At 38.2% G+C, this 16,162-nt stretch overlaps 2 protein-coding genes across 2 annotated transcripts; one reads left to right on the top strand and one right to left on the bottom strand.

Annotated features, from left to right (window-relative positions):
• Window positions 1-1,367: 1,367 nt before the first annotated feature.
• LOC133743903 (GEM-like protein 1) lies at window positions 1,368-6,349 on the bottom strand. The gene is made up of 4 exons (XM_062171972.1): window positions 5,943-6,349; window positions 5,713-5,814; window positions 4,648-4,919; window positions 1,368-1,783 (listed from the first exon to the last, which is right to left on the bottom strand). Exons 1-4 carry the CDS (start codon window positions 6,253-6,255, stop codon window positions 1,592-1,594), a joined length of 879 nt encoding a protein of 292 aa, XP_062027956.1. The 5' UTR covers window positions 6,256-6,349; the 3' UTR covers window positions 1,368-1,591.
• A 5,578-nt stretch (window positions 6,350-11,927) lies between these two features.
• LOC133742482 (transport inhibitor response 1-like protein) lies at window positions 11,928-15,506 on the top strand. The gene is made up of 3 exons (XM_062170154.1): window positions 11,928-12,974; window positions 13,355-13,856; window positions 13,935-15,506. The coding sequence occupies exons 1-3, from the start codon at window positions 12,370-12,372 to the stop codon at window positions 14,694-14,696; spliced, it is 1,869 nt and encodes a 622-aa protein (XP_062026138.1). The 5' UTR covers window positions 11,928-12,369; the 3' UTR covers window positions 14,697-15,506.
• The last annotated feature ends 656 nt before the right edge of the window (window positions 15,507-16,162 follow it).

The following is a 16,162-nucleotide window of genomic DNA, read 5'->3' as shown; positions in this document are numbered from 1 at the left end:
CATCTCTTGTTTTTACCGTCCTGTTGTGTTTATTGCGATGCCGGAGCTACCGATGATAATGGTACCGAATGTAGACAAAGTAACGGTACAAACGAGTGTTTTTGAACTTACTCGATTTGGAAGCATGTGGATCCTTATATAGTGGATATTGGAGTTTTGTTCCCTTAGTTTTCCATTTGGGAAAGTTAGTTTCCCCGTTGCAGGAAGATGAATATATATCCATGCCGTGTTTAGCTGGTGGCCGGGTTTAGCCCCCCGCAACGGCCCTGGGGTGTTCCTGGTAAGCCTGCAACGGGTTCCAGGTAGGCCGGTTTGGCGTATTCCTCCGGTGTTTGTGTTCGGAATATATCAGGTGTAAACATACATAAAGATCGAGATCTCAAACATCGACATATGCAAAAATGCAAAGAATGCATAAACCTCACTGCAAAAAAATAAAAATAAAAAACCTCGTGCCGCTGCATCCACGGTTTCTCTTGCAGCTTACCGATCCCAAGGACTCTGAATCAATTTTTTTTTCTCTAGCGTCCAACTATAAGTACCGCCCGATCTGAATCGACCAATGAAGGTGCTGTTCATATGAGAACATTAATGTAAACAGACATGTTACCTGGTACATACAGTGATCAAACAATGAGAATATGCCACACATTTTAGATGACTTGGGTCTTGGGCAATGTAAATTGAACTTTGAACTTGAAGAGCTGAACATGTCTCTACTTTTTCCTTCAGGGTATAGTGGCCTGGAAATTTTGAGAGTTGCTATATTTAAGCAAAACCTTATCTATAATGACCAAATCTTAAGGTTGGCCACCATACTTACTTGGGCTTTATACTAGGGTTTTGTTTCGCTAGCACCGAGTTTAGACGCTCATTTTCTTTTCTTTCTTTTCTTTTGGGTAAATAAACCAACAGGCAACAGCTATGCTGCAGACAAAAGAATATGGGGGTACTAGAGGCCTAGAGGCATCATATTTCAGAACAAAAACAAAAAGAGGCATCATATTTACACAACTTTCCTCCTTCCAAATTGAAGAGGCATTAGCCAGATCGGACTTGATTCAGCATCAGAATTGGGTAGGCAGGGATGATATCCCCATTGTAGTTTTAACTTAATGTGTGAGGTCCTCTAACAGAGTGGCTCCAAACCAGAGCCAAACAATTGCCAAAACCCAGTCAGGACACCAGGTGGTTTCTAGAGCAGAGGTTGCAACTTTCTTCTCCTGGTCTGTTTAGTCCTTGCGCACACAGTGATTGTGCATTCTTGTCATGCACTCCTTACGCACAGGACAAGTCCTCTCCTCACTATTTCTATAGAAACTCCCTACAATCAGGAACATCCAGTTGCATTCGTAACAAAAGTCACAGTCTGAAATATGATGTACATAATCACAAATGTCATTTACAACAAAATATATGAATTTGAGTAAACCTCCCTCATTCCAAATGTTTAAGAAAATATGGGGTTCTAAAAACAAGCATATTACATTGCAATTCCACTACTCAAAACAACATAGAACATAGACATTAATGCTCATGTATTCATCTATGGACTTTTCTGTGACACAGCAAAGATTTAGCCTTACACTCATTACAAGCTGTGGGGCTGGGGGTGGGGCTGCACTGCTTCTTGAAGGTGTTTCACAGCACTATCATAGTTTACAAAGCTCATAAACCAGAACTCATGGTTGTCAACAGAGATGACCTGGATGTATTTTTCAGCTGCTTTGACTTTGCTCGTTGATGGGTTGACTGCCTTTAGCTGATGTAATGGAATAACCACCTACATATGAGAAGGGATCTTGTAAGACTATCGTGATAATGGATACAAAGACGATCAACGTAGTGCAGTAAATGCTAAAAGTAGTATAGTGTGAATATATCAAGTTTTGAATTTTACTGTTTATAACCCTTTATATGAAAAAACACTAACGTTTCCAACAAATCACATCTCTGAGATTATAAATAAAAGCATGATACAGATAATACGAGTACATGCAAAGGTACATGGTTGAACTGACAGGGAAAACAATTGGAAGAGATTTGTGACAATTAAAGAGCTGGCAATCCCAAAACTTTATGCTAATACAGATAACATGAGATGTAGAGGTGCATGGTTGAACTGACAGAAAAATTGGAAGAGTTAGTGACAACAAAAGAGCTGGCAATCTCAAACACATCACTCCAATACAACAGTATATTTCCATCAAACTCTTTTATGCCTTTACACCTACTAAGATCACTCATTTCAATATGCAATATCTGCTGATATTCAGATCACTGACCCCTCTGTTGTATTCATATTGCTTTTCATTATCATCATTGCTCAAGGAGAAGACTTACAAACCTCGATCATTATCATTATCCACCCAGCCAGATATCTCAAGAAAAAAAGGTCTCAATATACATCCAACGCCTATGAAGCATCCACCATATTCTACTAAGATCACTCATTTCAATATGCAATATCCGCTGATATTCAGATCACTGACCCCTCTGTTGTATTCATATTGCTTTTCATTATCATCATTGCTCAAGGAGAAGACTTACAAACCTCGATCATTATCATTATCCACCCAGCCAGATATCTCAAGAAAAAAGGTCTCAATATACATCCAATGCCTATGAAGCATCCACCATATTCTACTTCATATCAGCTAAAAGAATCATTCATTACCAGGGCACTAATAATATCCAAACATTCAAAATGCACTCCCGAGTTTAAAACAAAATTGCTCAATGTGTTACCATCTCGATGCCAAGCATTAACACCAACTCCACAAATGATTTCACACACATTCCCCTTTACTTTGAAGTATACAAATCTCTTAACATAAATGGTATATTATCAGTTGCATCATTTGTAGATAAACAAAATAAGGAAACAATAGAATACCACCTGACCAAAAGCAGTCAAGAAATAACAAACAAAGATTTAGCAAAGAGAAAGTCATCATACAGAGAACAAAAGTGATACAAGGTCTGCATCTTCAAAATAGCATACTTCTTTCTACTAACTATTTATACAACCTGTCTCAATGTTGAGCTATCTGACTAAGGATTTAGATTGCCAAGTGAAAGATTCTTTCTATTTTATTACCCAATGAAACATGATTTGATCAAGTAAAACCCCTAGTCAAATGACAAGATTTTATTTTTTATTTTTTAACAGAAGGAAATAAACTCAAAGTGTTGACTCTGCCTTCTTGTGTGTAACATCTGGGGACACTAGACAACTGCTTCAAAATGTTTGACACTTCCTTGAAATTGACTAGCTGGTTAGGGACTTCCTACAGCCTATCATACACAGAAGAGGCATCGAGTTCCACTAGACATTCCAGTCATTAACTATCAAAACTGGTGAACTCAATGTTTGCATTTATATGGTCATAAACTAAGAACTAGGTTCATTACTTCATTGTCTATGTTTTTACTGCTTAAAACTTGATTAAACCCATAAAAGAAATACAGAATTGGAGGCAAACTAGTATAGGATCATAACAAGAACTTATAGATTATAGAGTAAATTGCAGTGTCTCTGCTTAGGTTATATAGAAACCTCCCTCTTAATTCTCAGAAATCATATCACCTCCCTTTTCACTGTAAGAAGATAACTTTTATATTTTCATTGCTTTTCAAATAAAGAAAAAAGTGTAACAATTATTCATTATAGCCATTCTAAAAGCTCACCAGAATAGAAATTTTTATTCTGTACTAGAAGCCATCTCCAAATCATGAACTATATGTCCATAACTCCAATAATAAAAGGTATTCAACATAAAACCAGAAACAAGAGGTTAGATTAATCTATGCAGATACTACAAAGACTCTTCTATTTTCACTAGCCTAAAGAGGTTGGCATAACTTGCTCTATATTACAATATCAAATCTTGTCTGTGGAAAATATGAAGAAATTCAAATTGCACTCCAGATTTGGCAAGCTCATGCAGGGGTATCTACAAGGCTTTGAATACTATTTGGCATGTTACCCAACTTGAGAGGTAGCTAAATACTCTAGGGTTATAGTAGTTTATCTATCTTTTATTTGGTCTATTGGTTTCTTTTCACGTTCAAGCAATTTTGTATACGAACTCATAAGAAATTGTTGTAAGTATTTTATAAGAATAAAATTTAATAGTTATTCTACAAATCAGAGGTTGTGAACTTGGGATGCTATTATGGCTGCTTAACCTACTATAAATATATTATATCTTTGTTATGAGCCTTTGTGGCTTATTAATATACTTCAAAAACCAAAAGTTAGTTTCTCTTGGATCACTTTGCCTGTATAGGTTAAGTAAGATTGTTCCAACTCGGGATGCTATGGCTGCTTAACCCTACCATAAATATATTATATCTTGGTTTATTTATATAATTCAAAAACCAAAAATTAATTTCTCTTAGATCACTTTGCCTATATAGCTTAAGTAAGATTGTTCCAACTTCAGTCCTATGCCCCTTGTTCGTCTATTGCTGGAAGTTTTTCTATTGAGAATTTTCCCTCTTATATCAACCAGACAGTAGCCCTAAAGCTTCTACCTTGTGTCACAACTAACAGGTATTATTGGGCCCTAGGTTGCGACTCTAATCAAAGAAAAGTGGAAGCTGGTTAAAATACCAATGGCCAAGCAACATTATCCACTATACCTTATAATAGCTCCATGCAGTCTGATCACCAGTCTTGTATGAAAGGGGGTCATCACTGCAAAATGCAAGCTTTGCTGTTGACAAATATATAACTCCCATTACGGGGCCAGCAGATGTGGACAGATAGCAAGCAAATGTCTTCAGAAGTTGCTCGTCAGGGACTGTCTCAAAATTTTTCTGAAAGATCTTCTCATAACCACCTTCAGCAATCACTTTTGCGCTCTGAGCAATTCTTCCTACAGCAGCATCAGCAAAACTGGGTCCTGTTTTCACTGGTTCAGGGAAACTTATATGCATTATTCTCTAAAACAAAGATAGCTCAGACAAACCCAATATAAAATTCAGCAATGGTTTTAATCCCAGAAATCACCATATGCTCAGAAATTACAGATCAATCAAAATGCCACAAAACTTAGTGAAAATCCAGAGGCAAAAGCCATAACTCTATGATGAGTATGATCCACATCCAATTAGATGCACACATGTTTATAATATTAATGGTTCTACTCCCATTACCAAAAACAACATGTTTCAAAGAACGATCACTTAGATCAAAGTTCAAAGTTAGAAGAGACTCTGTGAGGGTTACGTATACACTTGTAATCTGTAAAATACTTGGGAAAGAAAAAGCACTAAGAAAGCTAAACATCCAGGTTTTACCCCACCCTGAGTCTATAGGCTCAAACTAAAAGTATATAGACATTTCTTCGCCAACTAAGGTACACACGACTTGGCTTTAACAAAGGAGGAGAAATACTCAGGCATACATCTTACATCTCTGCAAAATGCACTATCAACCAAATATCAACCTTCTATGCACAAACCATTCGGACCAAAAGAAAAAATAAAGATAAATACTAGGAAGGTTTCAGATACACATTTCATGGGAATCCTAATTTAAGTATGAAAAGAAAAAAGAAAAACCCCTACTCCTGCCACAAAGAACATCCGAGCATATGATAATGTCAATCCACTACATTCCGCATACAAGTCGATAACAATCGCATACTAAACATCAGAAACACTATAAAATCAGCACATATTCTACAGGAATCGAATGCTTACAGTGTTGCCACATGTTGCCCGCAAGATCCTGACCCTTCTTGGTAGTCTCCACAGCCTTCTTTCCCCATTTTCCAAGAACATCTTTCACTGAATCCACCGTATCTAATCTCACAAAATACAAAGCGACTTGCATCAATTTTCATTCCCAAATTCACCTTCGCCAAAATCAAAACCCTAACACATGCATAACAAAACTCTAACAGAATTCAAACCAAGTCTCGGTTACTCACTCTTGACGGACGAAGAAGGAGGCGGAGCCGGATTGGTGACGTAAGGGTTGGACTCCAGCGGCATGGTGGTGGCGGCGTTGTCCGCGGGGATCGGCGGTGCCCGAGCCTCGGGGTGTACTTCGGGATTCGCGACGGACGGCGCTGACGGGACTGACGGCGATTCGGACTTTTCTGAGGCGATGGAGACGGAGGTCCAGGTTTCGGAGTGGGGAGGCGGAGCGACGTCGTTTGGATCGAGCTTAGGGTAAGGAGCGTAGTCTTGGGAGTGAGTAGGAGGCTTTGTGTCGCCGGCTACCTGATGCTGCTCACTCATATTCGTTTGGTTTTGTCTTAATCAAAACGACGACGGAGATTCCGAGAAGGACGATCAGAGTGGACAAATGGCCGACGAACCAGGCTTAGGGAAAGAAATGGGAGTTTTATTGTGGAGGCGGATCCGGAAGTTACCAAAGTAAAACAGTAAAAGTTGGAGTCCACAGCACTCAATAGCCCATATCATATTGGACTTTCAGCCCAAACTATAACCCTTGGGCTACCTTCTCATGGCCCAAAATGAAACAAATTTTTTTTTTCGTTTTTGGTCCAATTATTCATTTTACGATATCCAACTCCACTTCAGGCCCAAATAGTATCCCCAGGCCCATCTCAGAAATGTTGGTTCCTACATCCAGACGACGCCGTTGAGCAATACTTAGTGGAGCCGAATCCAATTAGATTTTTCTTTTGTAACAATTTTTCTGAACACAACCATATGTCTATCTTTCTCATGACTCAATATTTGATTATTAGAAAAGAGAGTTGCATAGTTACAGAGAATGCAATGATGGTAAACAAGAATTAGTCCGAACCACAAAGCTATTGCTTTCTTGCTTCTTCATTTCCTGAACTTGACAGCACAATTGCACAAAATATCTATGTCCTCCTGCTCCAATTTTCAGAACAAGCATATATTAGTTGCTGTCCTTTACTTGTAGCTTAGCATAGGCTGCTCATTCATAGCTAAAAAGCCTATTGCCAAAAGTGCATCCCAAAGCTAATGTCATTCTGGTCCGACTCTACCACAACAACTTTTGAATTTGTGATAACCAGCTAAATCTATTGGAATTACTGGCCAATACAATGCTTAATTCCAAGACCACAGATAGCAAATAAGCACTACTAGCAACAGCTGTCTTGCAGTTTTCAATTTCAATATAATTTTCAGAGATCTTTCTTGGTTGGTTTCGTCAAGTCCAGTAAATAGCGGTAACTGCTTGATCATATGCTAGAAGATGTACTACACTAGCAAGTGGAGAAGACATGTTATCCTAGATGATATACTTCGTAGAGAAAGTCTTGGATCTTTGTGGATGTTGGGACATCCGTCTACCGACCATAATCTAAGGATATTAATAATATACTCAAAACGGTTCGCTCTAAGTCAGTCGAACCACTAACTTTATCTGACAATTGTCTTGTACAAAAATTCAAAAAACGTCTCTATTTTTTTTTTTCAAATTACACTCGTGACAAAAACTAACAAATCTAATGAACCAACCCACCGGCCTATGTAGGATGTGTTTCGTACAGTACTACTATTACAATTTGTACTTTAGGAACATTTGAATGTACTATATAGGTTCCAAATTATAAGTTCATGCTTGTAAAAAAATTTCATCTAGGCTTTAGGTATGTTTACATTCTGATTTTAAGCTAAATCTGATTATCTGAAGATCTTTTATCTTTTTCATTTTTTTTCCAGTGAAGTCACTTGTCTGTTTTAAATCTTTTTAACTTGTTGCAGCAGGGGCTGGAGTGCCTTCTCCACATGGGTTGTTTAGTAGTTGCCTCCTCTGTCCTTTAGCAATTAACATTATCCTTGATTTTTTTGGTGCAAAATTTTTTATGAATTTCTGGATCTAAAAATGATGGGCTCCTATTTAAACAGATATCCTAAAATGCAAAATTAATTTAATAAATTAAAATAAAAAAGTTCATGTAGGTTGATTGAACTGATTGGCCCTGTTTGTTGTGCAGAATAGAAGAATTCAGTCTCTCAGGGGGTAATGAGTTACAATCTTCTTCATTTTGTGGCATCTTTTCTCGAAACGTTGCAATTACTAAAATATACGTCGCAATTAGTTTCTTGTTTGCAAACTTCTCATCCGCCAACCAAACTAGTCTGTAGCATTTGTGAAACTATAGCTCAAGCTGTTCATAACTCACTTGCAACAAAAGCAGTTGCAACATTTTGTTATAGTTGTAAATGTATTGTCACTTTGAGGAGCCTTTATGGATCTACAAGTTGTGATGCCATAGGCTGAAGAGAGAGAAAGATGAATGGTAGTACTGAACTGTCTCTAAACTTAGTTGTCAAAAAAAAGAACTGTCTCTAAACTCTGTTTTCAGGTGAAAATGGGTATTCATTCAAGGCTAATTAAGGAGGCACAGAAATGACATATGATAGTTTCTTCTTCTTCTTCTTAACAATCTTTTTGTCATAACGTTTGAGTGAGATATGGTCTGGAAAACTATTGATGATGCTCTCGTGTTGCCTAAATGCCTGCCCAGAGGAACAAAACTTTAGTGACCAAGTCCAAATTTAATTAAGCTTAAAATCACAACTACATGAGATGATAAGTGATATAACAAGACAGTTAAAGGCTTAGCTATGGTATGTTAACATTTCTCATACATGTATTATTCTATGTAATATTTACCATTTTGAGGACTCGTGTTACAATTTTAAAGACTCGTGTGATAATTAGAAAAAAGTCTTCATCATGGTAAATAAGGTCTTTGTTAGAGTAAAGTAGGTAACTAGAAAAAAGTCATCAATAAGATAAATAAGGTCATTGTTAGAGTAAAGTAGGTTCTTATTTGAGTAATTAAGTTCTAGAGGTGGTAATTATAGTAGGTTCTCATTTGAGTAAATAAATCCTAAAAGTAGCAATTGTATGAATGTCATATGTTAACATATTGTATAATTTTCTTAACAAGACATGCTAAAAACACTAACATGAACTTTCAATTTGAATTTAAAAGGATGATACCTAGGTTTAAATCAAGTGATTTGATAAGCCTTGCAGTGCAGCGTTATGTATCAGACAACTCGTTTTCTAGATCCTTTGTTAAAGATCATGATTGAAGGAAAATCAATCAAATGAAAAATCGTTTAGTCAACAAATTACACTACTCATATTGTATTTTCAAACTTATTACGATGAATACTTTAAATAAACTTGTAAATCAAATGTTCCATTGCCGGCTTCTGTATTGAAAGTGCAACTGTCAACTAAATCTTCAAACTATCTCCATATTGATCCAATCCATCTTGATCCGAACATAGATTTATGCTTTAGCTAGTAGTTAACCTAACCACTATTAGTGTACAGAAGTCATATTTGGCTGCTTAGCACATGAGTTTTCTCAATACAAAGATTGAGCCAAGATTATGCAATGACTTCTATCATTTTCTTTCTAATATGACAAACTTGTTTCTTCTCCATTTGTCAACTGTAACCAGTAACCAACTTATCAGAATGGCCTAAAATTTGCATTATTTGACATTGCGTTTGAACCTCACATAATCATAAACATTGATCTTCAAACGCGCTGCTCTTGTACAAATACATCCAATTTCTTGATGGCCCATCAAAGAGATCTTTTCGTGGTAATATCAACATCATAACATAAGAAAGGATATATTGGTGAATCTAATATCGTGTAAATTGTGTAAAGGTTATATATGAACAAAGAGATGCAAAATATTTTTCTATATATAAAAGTGGTTTTACTTCTTTTATTTTGTTTGTTAAATTGATGAAATCGGGTTTAGAAATTTTGAACACACGAATTGGTCCTAGAATTTAGGATTTTGGGAGTTTAGTTTCATCAACTGAACTAGCTTTGTAAGCATATGCTTCTATCAAGTATCAACACGCTTGTATGAATGTGCATGCATGTCAAATAAATACATTGATACACGTACAAAAATCATTCTGCACACATAGTTTCATATTTATTGTTATTGTACAGTTCTTGTGAATCCGATTATATTAAAAAAGATAACAGCCACAGAGAAAACTGGTCGACTCATGTGGTATCAATTGAAGTAACAAGAGCATATTACATTACTCTATGTGAAACACGAAACATGATCTTGGAACAAAGTTGCAAGAAAATAAACCATTGGAAATGTTGTAGTAGTCCTCAAATCTCCTCAGTAATTAGTGCCCATCAAAATTTTCTTCGTATCAATAAGTTCTTGAGTAACTCCACTCACGTACATCAGACTCCAAGACAATATAGAGAAACCTGATAAATAAAGCTTAACAAAACTAGAAAGAGATCACCATAATCTTATAATGCCACGAGGAGGAACGCTGGCAAAAGGAGTAACTTTGAACTTCACCCGAGTCATTTCTTCTATCGGATTAAAATGCAACATCCCCATTCACTTTTATCATACGAGGAAACATTTTCCAATTACATTAAGTTTTACTCTAAAGAGATAATTTTGACCAAAAAGAAAAACATGAGTAACTAGCTAGTTTGTTCATAGAATACTATCACAGATAGAGTAAAAGCATATAATTGTGAACCGTGAAGTGTATCTCTTGGACTTAACCCAAAAGGGGTGATACCAACAAAGCAATAAAGCTGCCAGATTTAACTAAAAAGTAACTGCATCTGGAGCGTAAATTTTTCCAGGTATGAATCATATTCCCTACCCTAAAAAGTTGAAAGCCAACTCAGACTTTTGTTTTTGCCAAGAGAAGAGAGAAAGTAGAAAAATAACAGAAGTCTTACTGGTTACCATTTTTACTAGTGCTGCAAACAAAACTAAGATAAAGAAAGGAAAAAAGAGGGTAGTGGGGGAAGTTGCTCTGACGCGAATATAGTGCGCGTGCATATGACGCCAAATATAGTCTGCTAGTTTCGCCTTTGTCAGCTTTTTGCTCAAACATGGTCCAATGAAAAACAACTGTTTACTCCTTCTGGATTGGCCCGTCTTTTTAACCCGTATAGTCATATCTCTACTTACTTTTCTTTTAGAAGAAACACCTCGCTATAATTCATTCAAATTCTCTGAATGTGTAAAAAAAAAAAAACAAAAAATTATTTTTGAGAAAAAAATTGAAAATTATCTGCAACGAGAATTATGTTATCAACAAATAGTGTACAATTTTTTTTAACTTTATTTTGTTGTTGTTGTAATAATATACATTAATATTAAATAGACATTTCACATTAATATATACGTAAAATTATTCATGTTTTTTATACCACTCTTGACAAAATAAATTTCTGTAAAAAAAAAAAAAGAATATTACATAAAACACTATATCAAAAAAAAAAAAAAAAATTTCACAACAAAATAGTATGGCTTGAGTGGCGTTGTATATATATCTTATGCTACAGATGATTGAAGTTATTAAAGATTGTGTGGCTTGTTCTAATAATTGTAAATGAGTTTTAGTAGTTGTAAATGACGAAAAGAGCCTATTTGTCGATTTTGACAAAGTTCTGACGAAGTTGAAAGAGATTGAAACCGAGTCTTGCTAAAAGGTTGATCTCTACACCTAAATTATCATATATAGTTTCAAACTATAGTAAGTGGACATAATAACCTCAAGAAATATAAAGTTCAGTTAGAAATTACATCCATGAGTCAATTGGACTCATCCCTCAACTAGATAAAACCATGTCTTCGGACAAACATGGGCATAATGTCTCTTGTGACCAAGATCTAAACTTTGGCGTGTAATAGTCAAGCTCTTATCATATTTGGTGATGATAATACACTCATTTGAAAAAAATAGTAAAATAATTTAACTGCTAACAGGCCTAACAGAAAAAAAAAAAAAAAAAAAAAGTAACTGCAAAATAGTAAAAACGATAAAAAGGAAATAATATAGAATAAAAAAGGAATAGAAAAGAAAAGGAAAAAGACAAGTTTTGTAAAGGCAAAAACCCCCAAATAATGGAGCAGAAGGTGTGGAGAGCGCCATTGGATAGTGCCAGATTGAAAGAAAGAGAGAGTGTTTTGTAAGAAGGGAAGAGCATGGAGAATCCCAATGCTCAGAGACACTGAGAGACACGGACAGCACAGCCTACTGTTCACTCTCTCTCTCTCTCCCCCCCCCCCATCTGTGAACCAATTAAAATAATCCCAACCCACATCTCCTCAGACTCAGCTAGCTCATATCACCCACCTCTCTCTCCTTCTCCTCCTCCTCTCTCTCTAATCAAACCCTCCCCCCCCCCCCCAAATCCAATTCACTGCTCAGAGCCCATGTCATGATCTGAATTAAAAAAAAAAACCCCCAACGCAACAGCAGCAAAAGATTCGATTTTTGATTCCGGGTTTTTTTTTTTTTTCTATTTCATCACCAAAACCCAAACCCAGATCAAAATCTAGAGAGAGACTAGTTTGGGGGGGGATATGGGAGAGGACCCTTCATCGTCCCAAATGTCCGAAGACGACGACCGATCTCCGCCGTTGGATCCCATCTCCTCCAACAAAGCCCGCAACTGCTCCGGGTCGGGTTGCCCCAGCAGCAGCAGCAGCAGCAGCACCGACTACATCATCCCTTACCCGGACCAAGTCCTCGAGAACGTTCTAGAAAACGTGCTCTGCTTCCTCACCGCCCGCCAAGACCGCAACGCCGCCTCATTGGTCTGCAAGTCATGGTACCGCGCCGAGGCCCTCACCCGATCCGAGCTCTTCATCGGCAACTGCTACGCCGTCTCGCCCCGCCGGGCCACGGACCGGTTCAGCCGGGTCCGGGCCGTGTCCATCAAGGGGAAGCCCAGGTTCGCCGACTTCAACCTCATGCCGGCCCATTGGGGCGCCCACTTCGGGCCCTGGGTCTCCGCCATGGCCAAGGCTTACCCTTGGCTCGAGAAAGTCTATCTCAAGCGCATGTCCGTCACCGACGACGATCTGGCTCTGCTGGCCGAGTCGTTCCCCGGGTTCAAGGAGCTCGTTCTGGTTTGCTGTGATGGATTTGGGACCAGTGGCCTCGCTGTGGTCGCCAGTAAGTGCAGGTAGTTTGCTATTTCCTTAATCACTACTACTACTACTATTTTTTTTATCCAAATTATAGTTTCTTAATTTGGCTCGGATTCAAAATCATTTGGCGTCTTGTTTAGTTTAAGCAATGGCTGATTAGATCCATGAAATGTGTATTAGGTCTGCAGTTTAAAGGTGATGCTTTAATTGGATCTGATTTGGTGTTTTTTAGATCTATTATGGTTTTGGTGGTTTGTTTGGAAGTTAATGACTTTTTTCTCCTGATTAAGTATTTGAAGCTCGAAATTAATGCTCCCTCCGTTTCGGGGTGAATGTCTATTGAGGGCCCTAGGATAATGTGAAATTGCAATGGGGGAAATCCGCTCATGAGGTTAATAATGTGTGTGTTTTGCAGGCAGCTTAGGGTGCTTGATTTGATTGAATCTGAGGTTATCGACGACGATGTGGATTGGATATGTTGTTTTCCTGAGAGCCAGACCTGTCTGGAGTCTCTGATGTTTGATTGCGTAGAATGCCACGTAAATTTCGAGGCATTGGAGAGGCTGGTGATTAGGTCACCTTCCTTGAAGAAACTTAGGTTGAACCGCTATGTTTCAATTGGGCAGCTACACCACTTGATGGTTCGAGCTCCACAGCTCACTCACCTAGGAACGGGCTCATTCAGTTCATCGGAGGGCAATGCTCAGGGGGATCAAGAACTGGATTGTGTCTCTGCTTTTGCTGCTTGCAAATCCATAGTCTGTCTATCTGGGTTCAAGGAGATATTTGTGGATCAGTTGCCTGCAATTTACCCCGTCTGTGCTAATCTGACCAATCTGAATTTCAGCTATGCAAATATCAGTGCAGAACAACTTAAACCAGTCATACGAAACTGCCACAAGCTCCAGACTTTCTGGGTATGTGTTCTGTCTCCTTATTTGTGAAAACTGCAAGGAAATGTAGCTTTGAAGCTTACATTTGGTATCTAAATGCAGGTACTCGATTCAGTATGTGATGAAGGCCTTAAGGCAGTGGCTGCAACTTGCAAGGAACTGCGTGAGCTTCGGGTCTTCCCAGTCGACCCTCGTGAAGATATTGAGGGTCCTGTGTCTGAGATTGGTTTCCAAGCCATTTCTGAGGGCTGTAGGAAACTGCAATCTATATTATATTTCTGCCAACGTATGACGAATGAAGCTGTGAAAGCCATGTCAAGGAACTGCCCAGATCTTGTGGTGTTTCGTCTGTGTATAATGGGGCGCCACCGGCCTGACCATGTTACTGGTGAGTCCATGGATGAAGGTTTTGGAGCAATAGTTATGAATTGCAAGAAGCTCACCCGCCTCGCTGTGTCTGGTTTACTGACTGATCAAGCTTTCAGTTATATTGGGCAATATGGAAAATTGGTTCGAACTCTCTCAGTTGCCTTTGCTGGTGACAGTGACATGGCTCTACAATATGTGCTTGAGGGCTGCCCTAAATTGCAGAAGCTTGAAATCCGGGACAGCCCATTTGGGGATTCAGCATTACGCTCTGGCTTGCATCACTATTACAACATGAGATTCCTTTGGATGTCATCATGCTTGTTAACTCGGCAAGGTTGTCGAGATATTGCTCGAGCACTGCCCCGCCTGGTTGTGGAAGTGATTAAGAGTGATCAACAACAGGTGGAAACGGGTGAATATGTTGATATACTATACATGTACCGATCCCTTGATGGGCAAAGGGATGATATTCCAAAGTTTGTTGATATCCTGTAGACTTTGCAATTGCAAGTTGTTAGAAGTTGTTTCAACTATTCTTATGGCGGCATTGGAGCAAGTGAGACACATTTTACTGGCGGGAAGTATCCTGCGGGTGACTTTTATATAACCCGCTAGGTGGTTCCTGCATCGCCAGATGAACAAAGATGAGTAAACAACTTCTGGTCTTTATTGAGCTTAGCTTTTGCAATGGCAGTCAGATGCCACAGTTGCGAAGGCCATCAGATAAGCATTGCAGACCACATTTCTTCTTCTTTGGTTCTTCCGAGTTCTTTGGAGGATGGGGTGCTGATGCTGAGGATTAATGTCTGCGAGGTATTGGATTACCATCATCGAATGTTTGTATTGGTACACTTCTAAATTTCATGTTTGTTTTTGTTCCATATTCATTTGATCATAAACAACGGCTGCCAGAGGCGAAGGGAGGGTTTTCGAGCTGATCATGAAATTTTCACGTTCTCAAGCAAACCATACTGTTTATCTCTTCTTGAGCAAATCTGAAGTGGACAATCTGAAAGGTGAAAATTTCCACATCCCTCGCCTGTGCCGCCAGTAGAGAAGTAAAGGGAAGAGAGCTTAGTCTGTTTATTTTCATTCAAATGGTAGTTTTAGTTTTTAAGCTGTAACTGGTGAGATCTAAGTGCCTTAGACTGATACATCTCTATGTTTCTCTATCTCTCTTGTCCCAAGTGTTTGTTTCTTTCAGTTTCAGATGTGTTGTTGTAGCACCTGACTGTTGAATTTATTATTGTTATTGTTAGCAAATGCAAATGTGAGATGGGTAATAAATGCCGAAATTTGCATGGACCATGTTGTACCATTGATTTATTTATTTTGTTGCTTAAATGTGGAATGATCAATTGACAGTGAGATTTCCATTAATGATGTTTTGGAAAGTGTTTATACAAGTACATACCTTACAGGAGAACCTTCCTTCTCTGCCATAGAACGATATGAGTAAACCTCGTTAATACTCCTGACTGAGCACTATAAAACTATCGGTAGAACTGTGTTTTATTTTTTTGACGGTTCTACTTGCTTTTGAGTTGCATTATTGATGTTGATCCGACCTGTTTATGGTTAGGAGTAGGGCCTTTGTTCTGATGATTTGTCACACCCCCGTGATTGCGTTATAAAGCAGCCAAATCCAATGACTCACCATCTCTCTGTCCATCTCTATCTCATTATTAGGAGAGAAAAAAAAATCCATCTGCCTTCTTTGTTGGTATTCCATCTATCTAGCTAGAATGCTAGATGGTAAAAGCTGACTTCTCTCAGCAAAGTGGGATCTGACTGCGCATTTGAACAAGTGATTAAAGGACAAAGAGAAGCAAACATATATGAGAAAAGAAAAGAAAAGAAAAAAGAAGTTGAGGGAAGCAAAAGCGTGACGTTACCTTCTTTTCCAGCTATTTGAATCATGGAGTCTGAAGCCCCTGCCGAGTTTTTGGTATTGATTTTGT

Source organism: Rosa rugosa, chromosome 4 (genome assembly GCF_958449725.1).
Source record: "Rosa rugosa chromosome 4, drRosRugo1.1, whole genome shotgun sequence".
Classification (NCBI taxonomy): Eukaryota; Viridiplantae; Streptophyta; class Magnoliopsida; order Rosales; family Rosaceae; genus Rosa; species Rosa rugosa.
Note: the sequence above shows the minus strand (reverse complement) of the source record. Positions and strands in the feature narration are given on the sequence as shown.

Bases quoted from the DNA above. Each gene is read 5' to 3' on its own strand.
- LOC133742482 (XM_062170154.1), top strand. From the start codon at position 12,370: ATGGGAGAGGACCCTTCATCGTCCCAAATGTCCGAAGACGACGACCGA. The intron at 12,975-13,354 runs GTAGTTTGCTAT...TGTGTTTTGCAG, and splicing joins GTGGTCGCCAGTAAGTGCAG to GCAGCTTAGGGTGCTTGATT. The intron at 13,857-13,934 runs GTATGTGTTCTG...ATCTAAATGCAG, and splicing joins ACAAGCTCCAGACTTTCTGG to GTACTCGATTCAGTATGTGA.
- LOC133743903 (XM_062171972.1), bottom strand. From the start codon at position 6,255: ATGAGTGAGCAGCATCAGGTAGCCGGCGACACAAAGCCTCCTACTCAC. The intron at 5,815-5,942 runs GTGAGTAACCGA...TTGTGAGATTAG, and splicing joins TCCTTCTTCGTCCGTCAAGA to ATACGGTGGATTCAGTGAAA. The intron at 1,784-4,647 runs GTATAGTGGATA...TCTCATATGTAG, and splicing joins CTGCATGGAGCTATTATAAG to GTGGTTATTCCATTACATCA.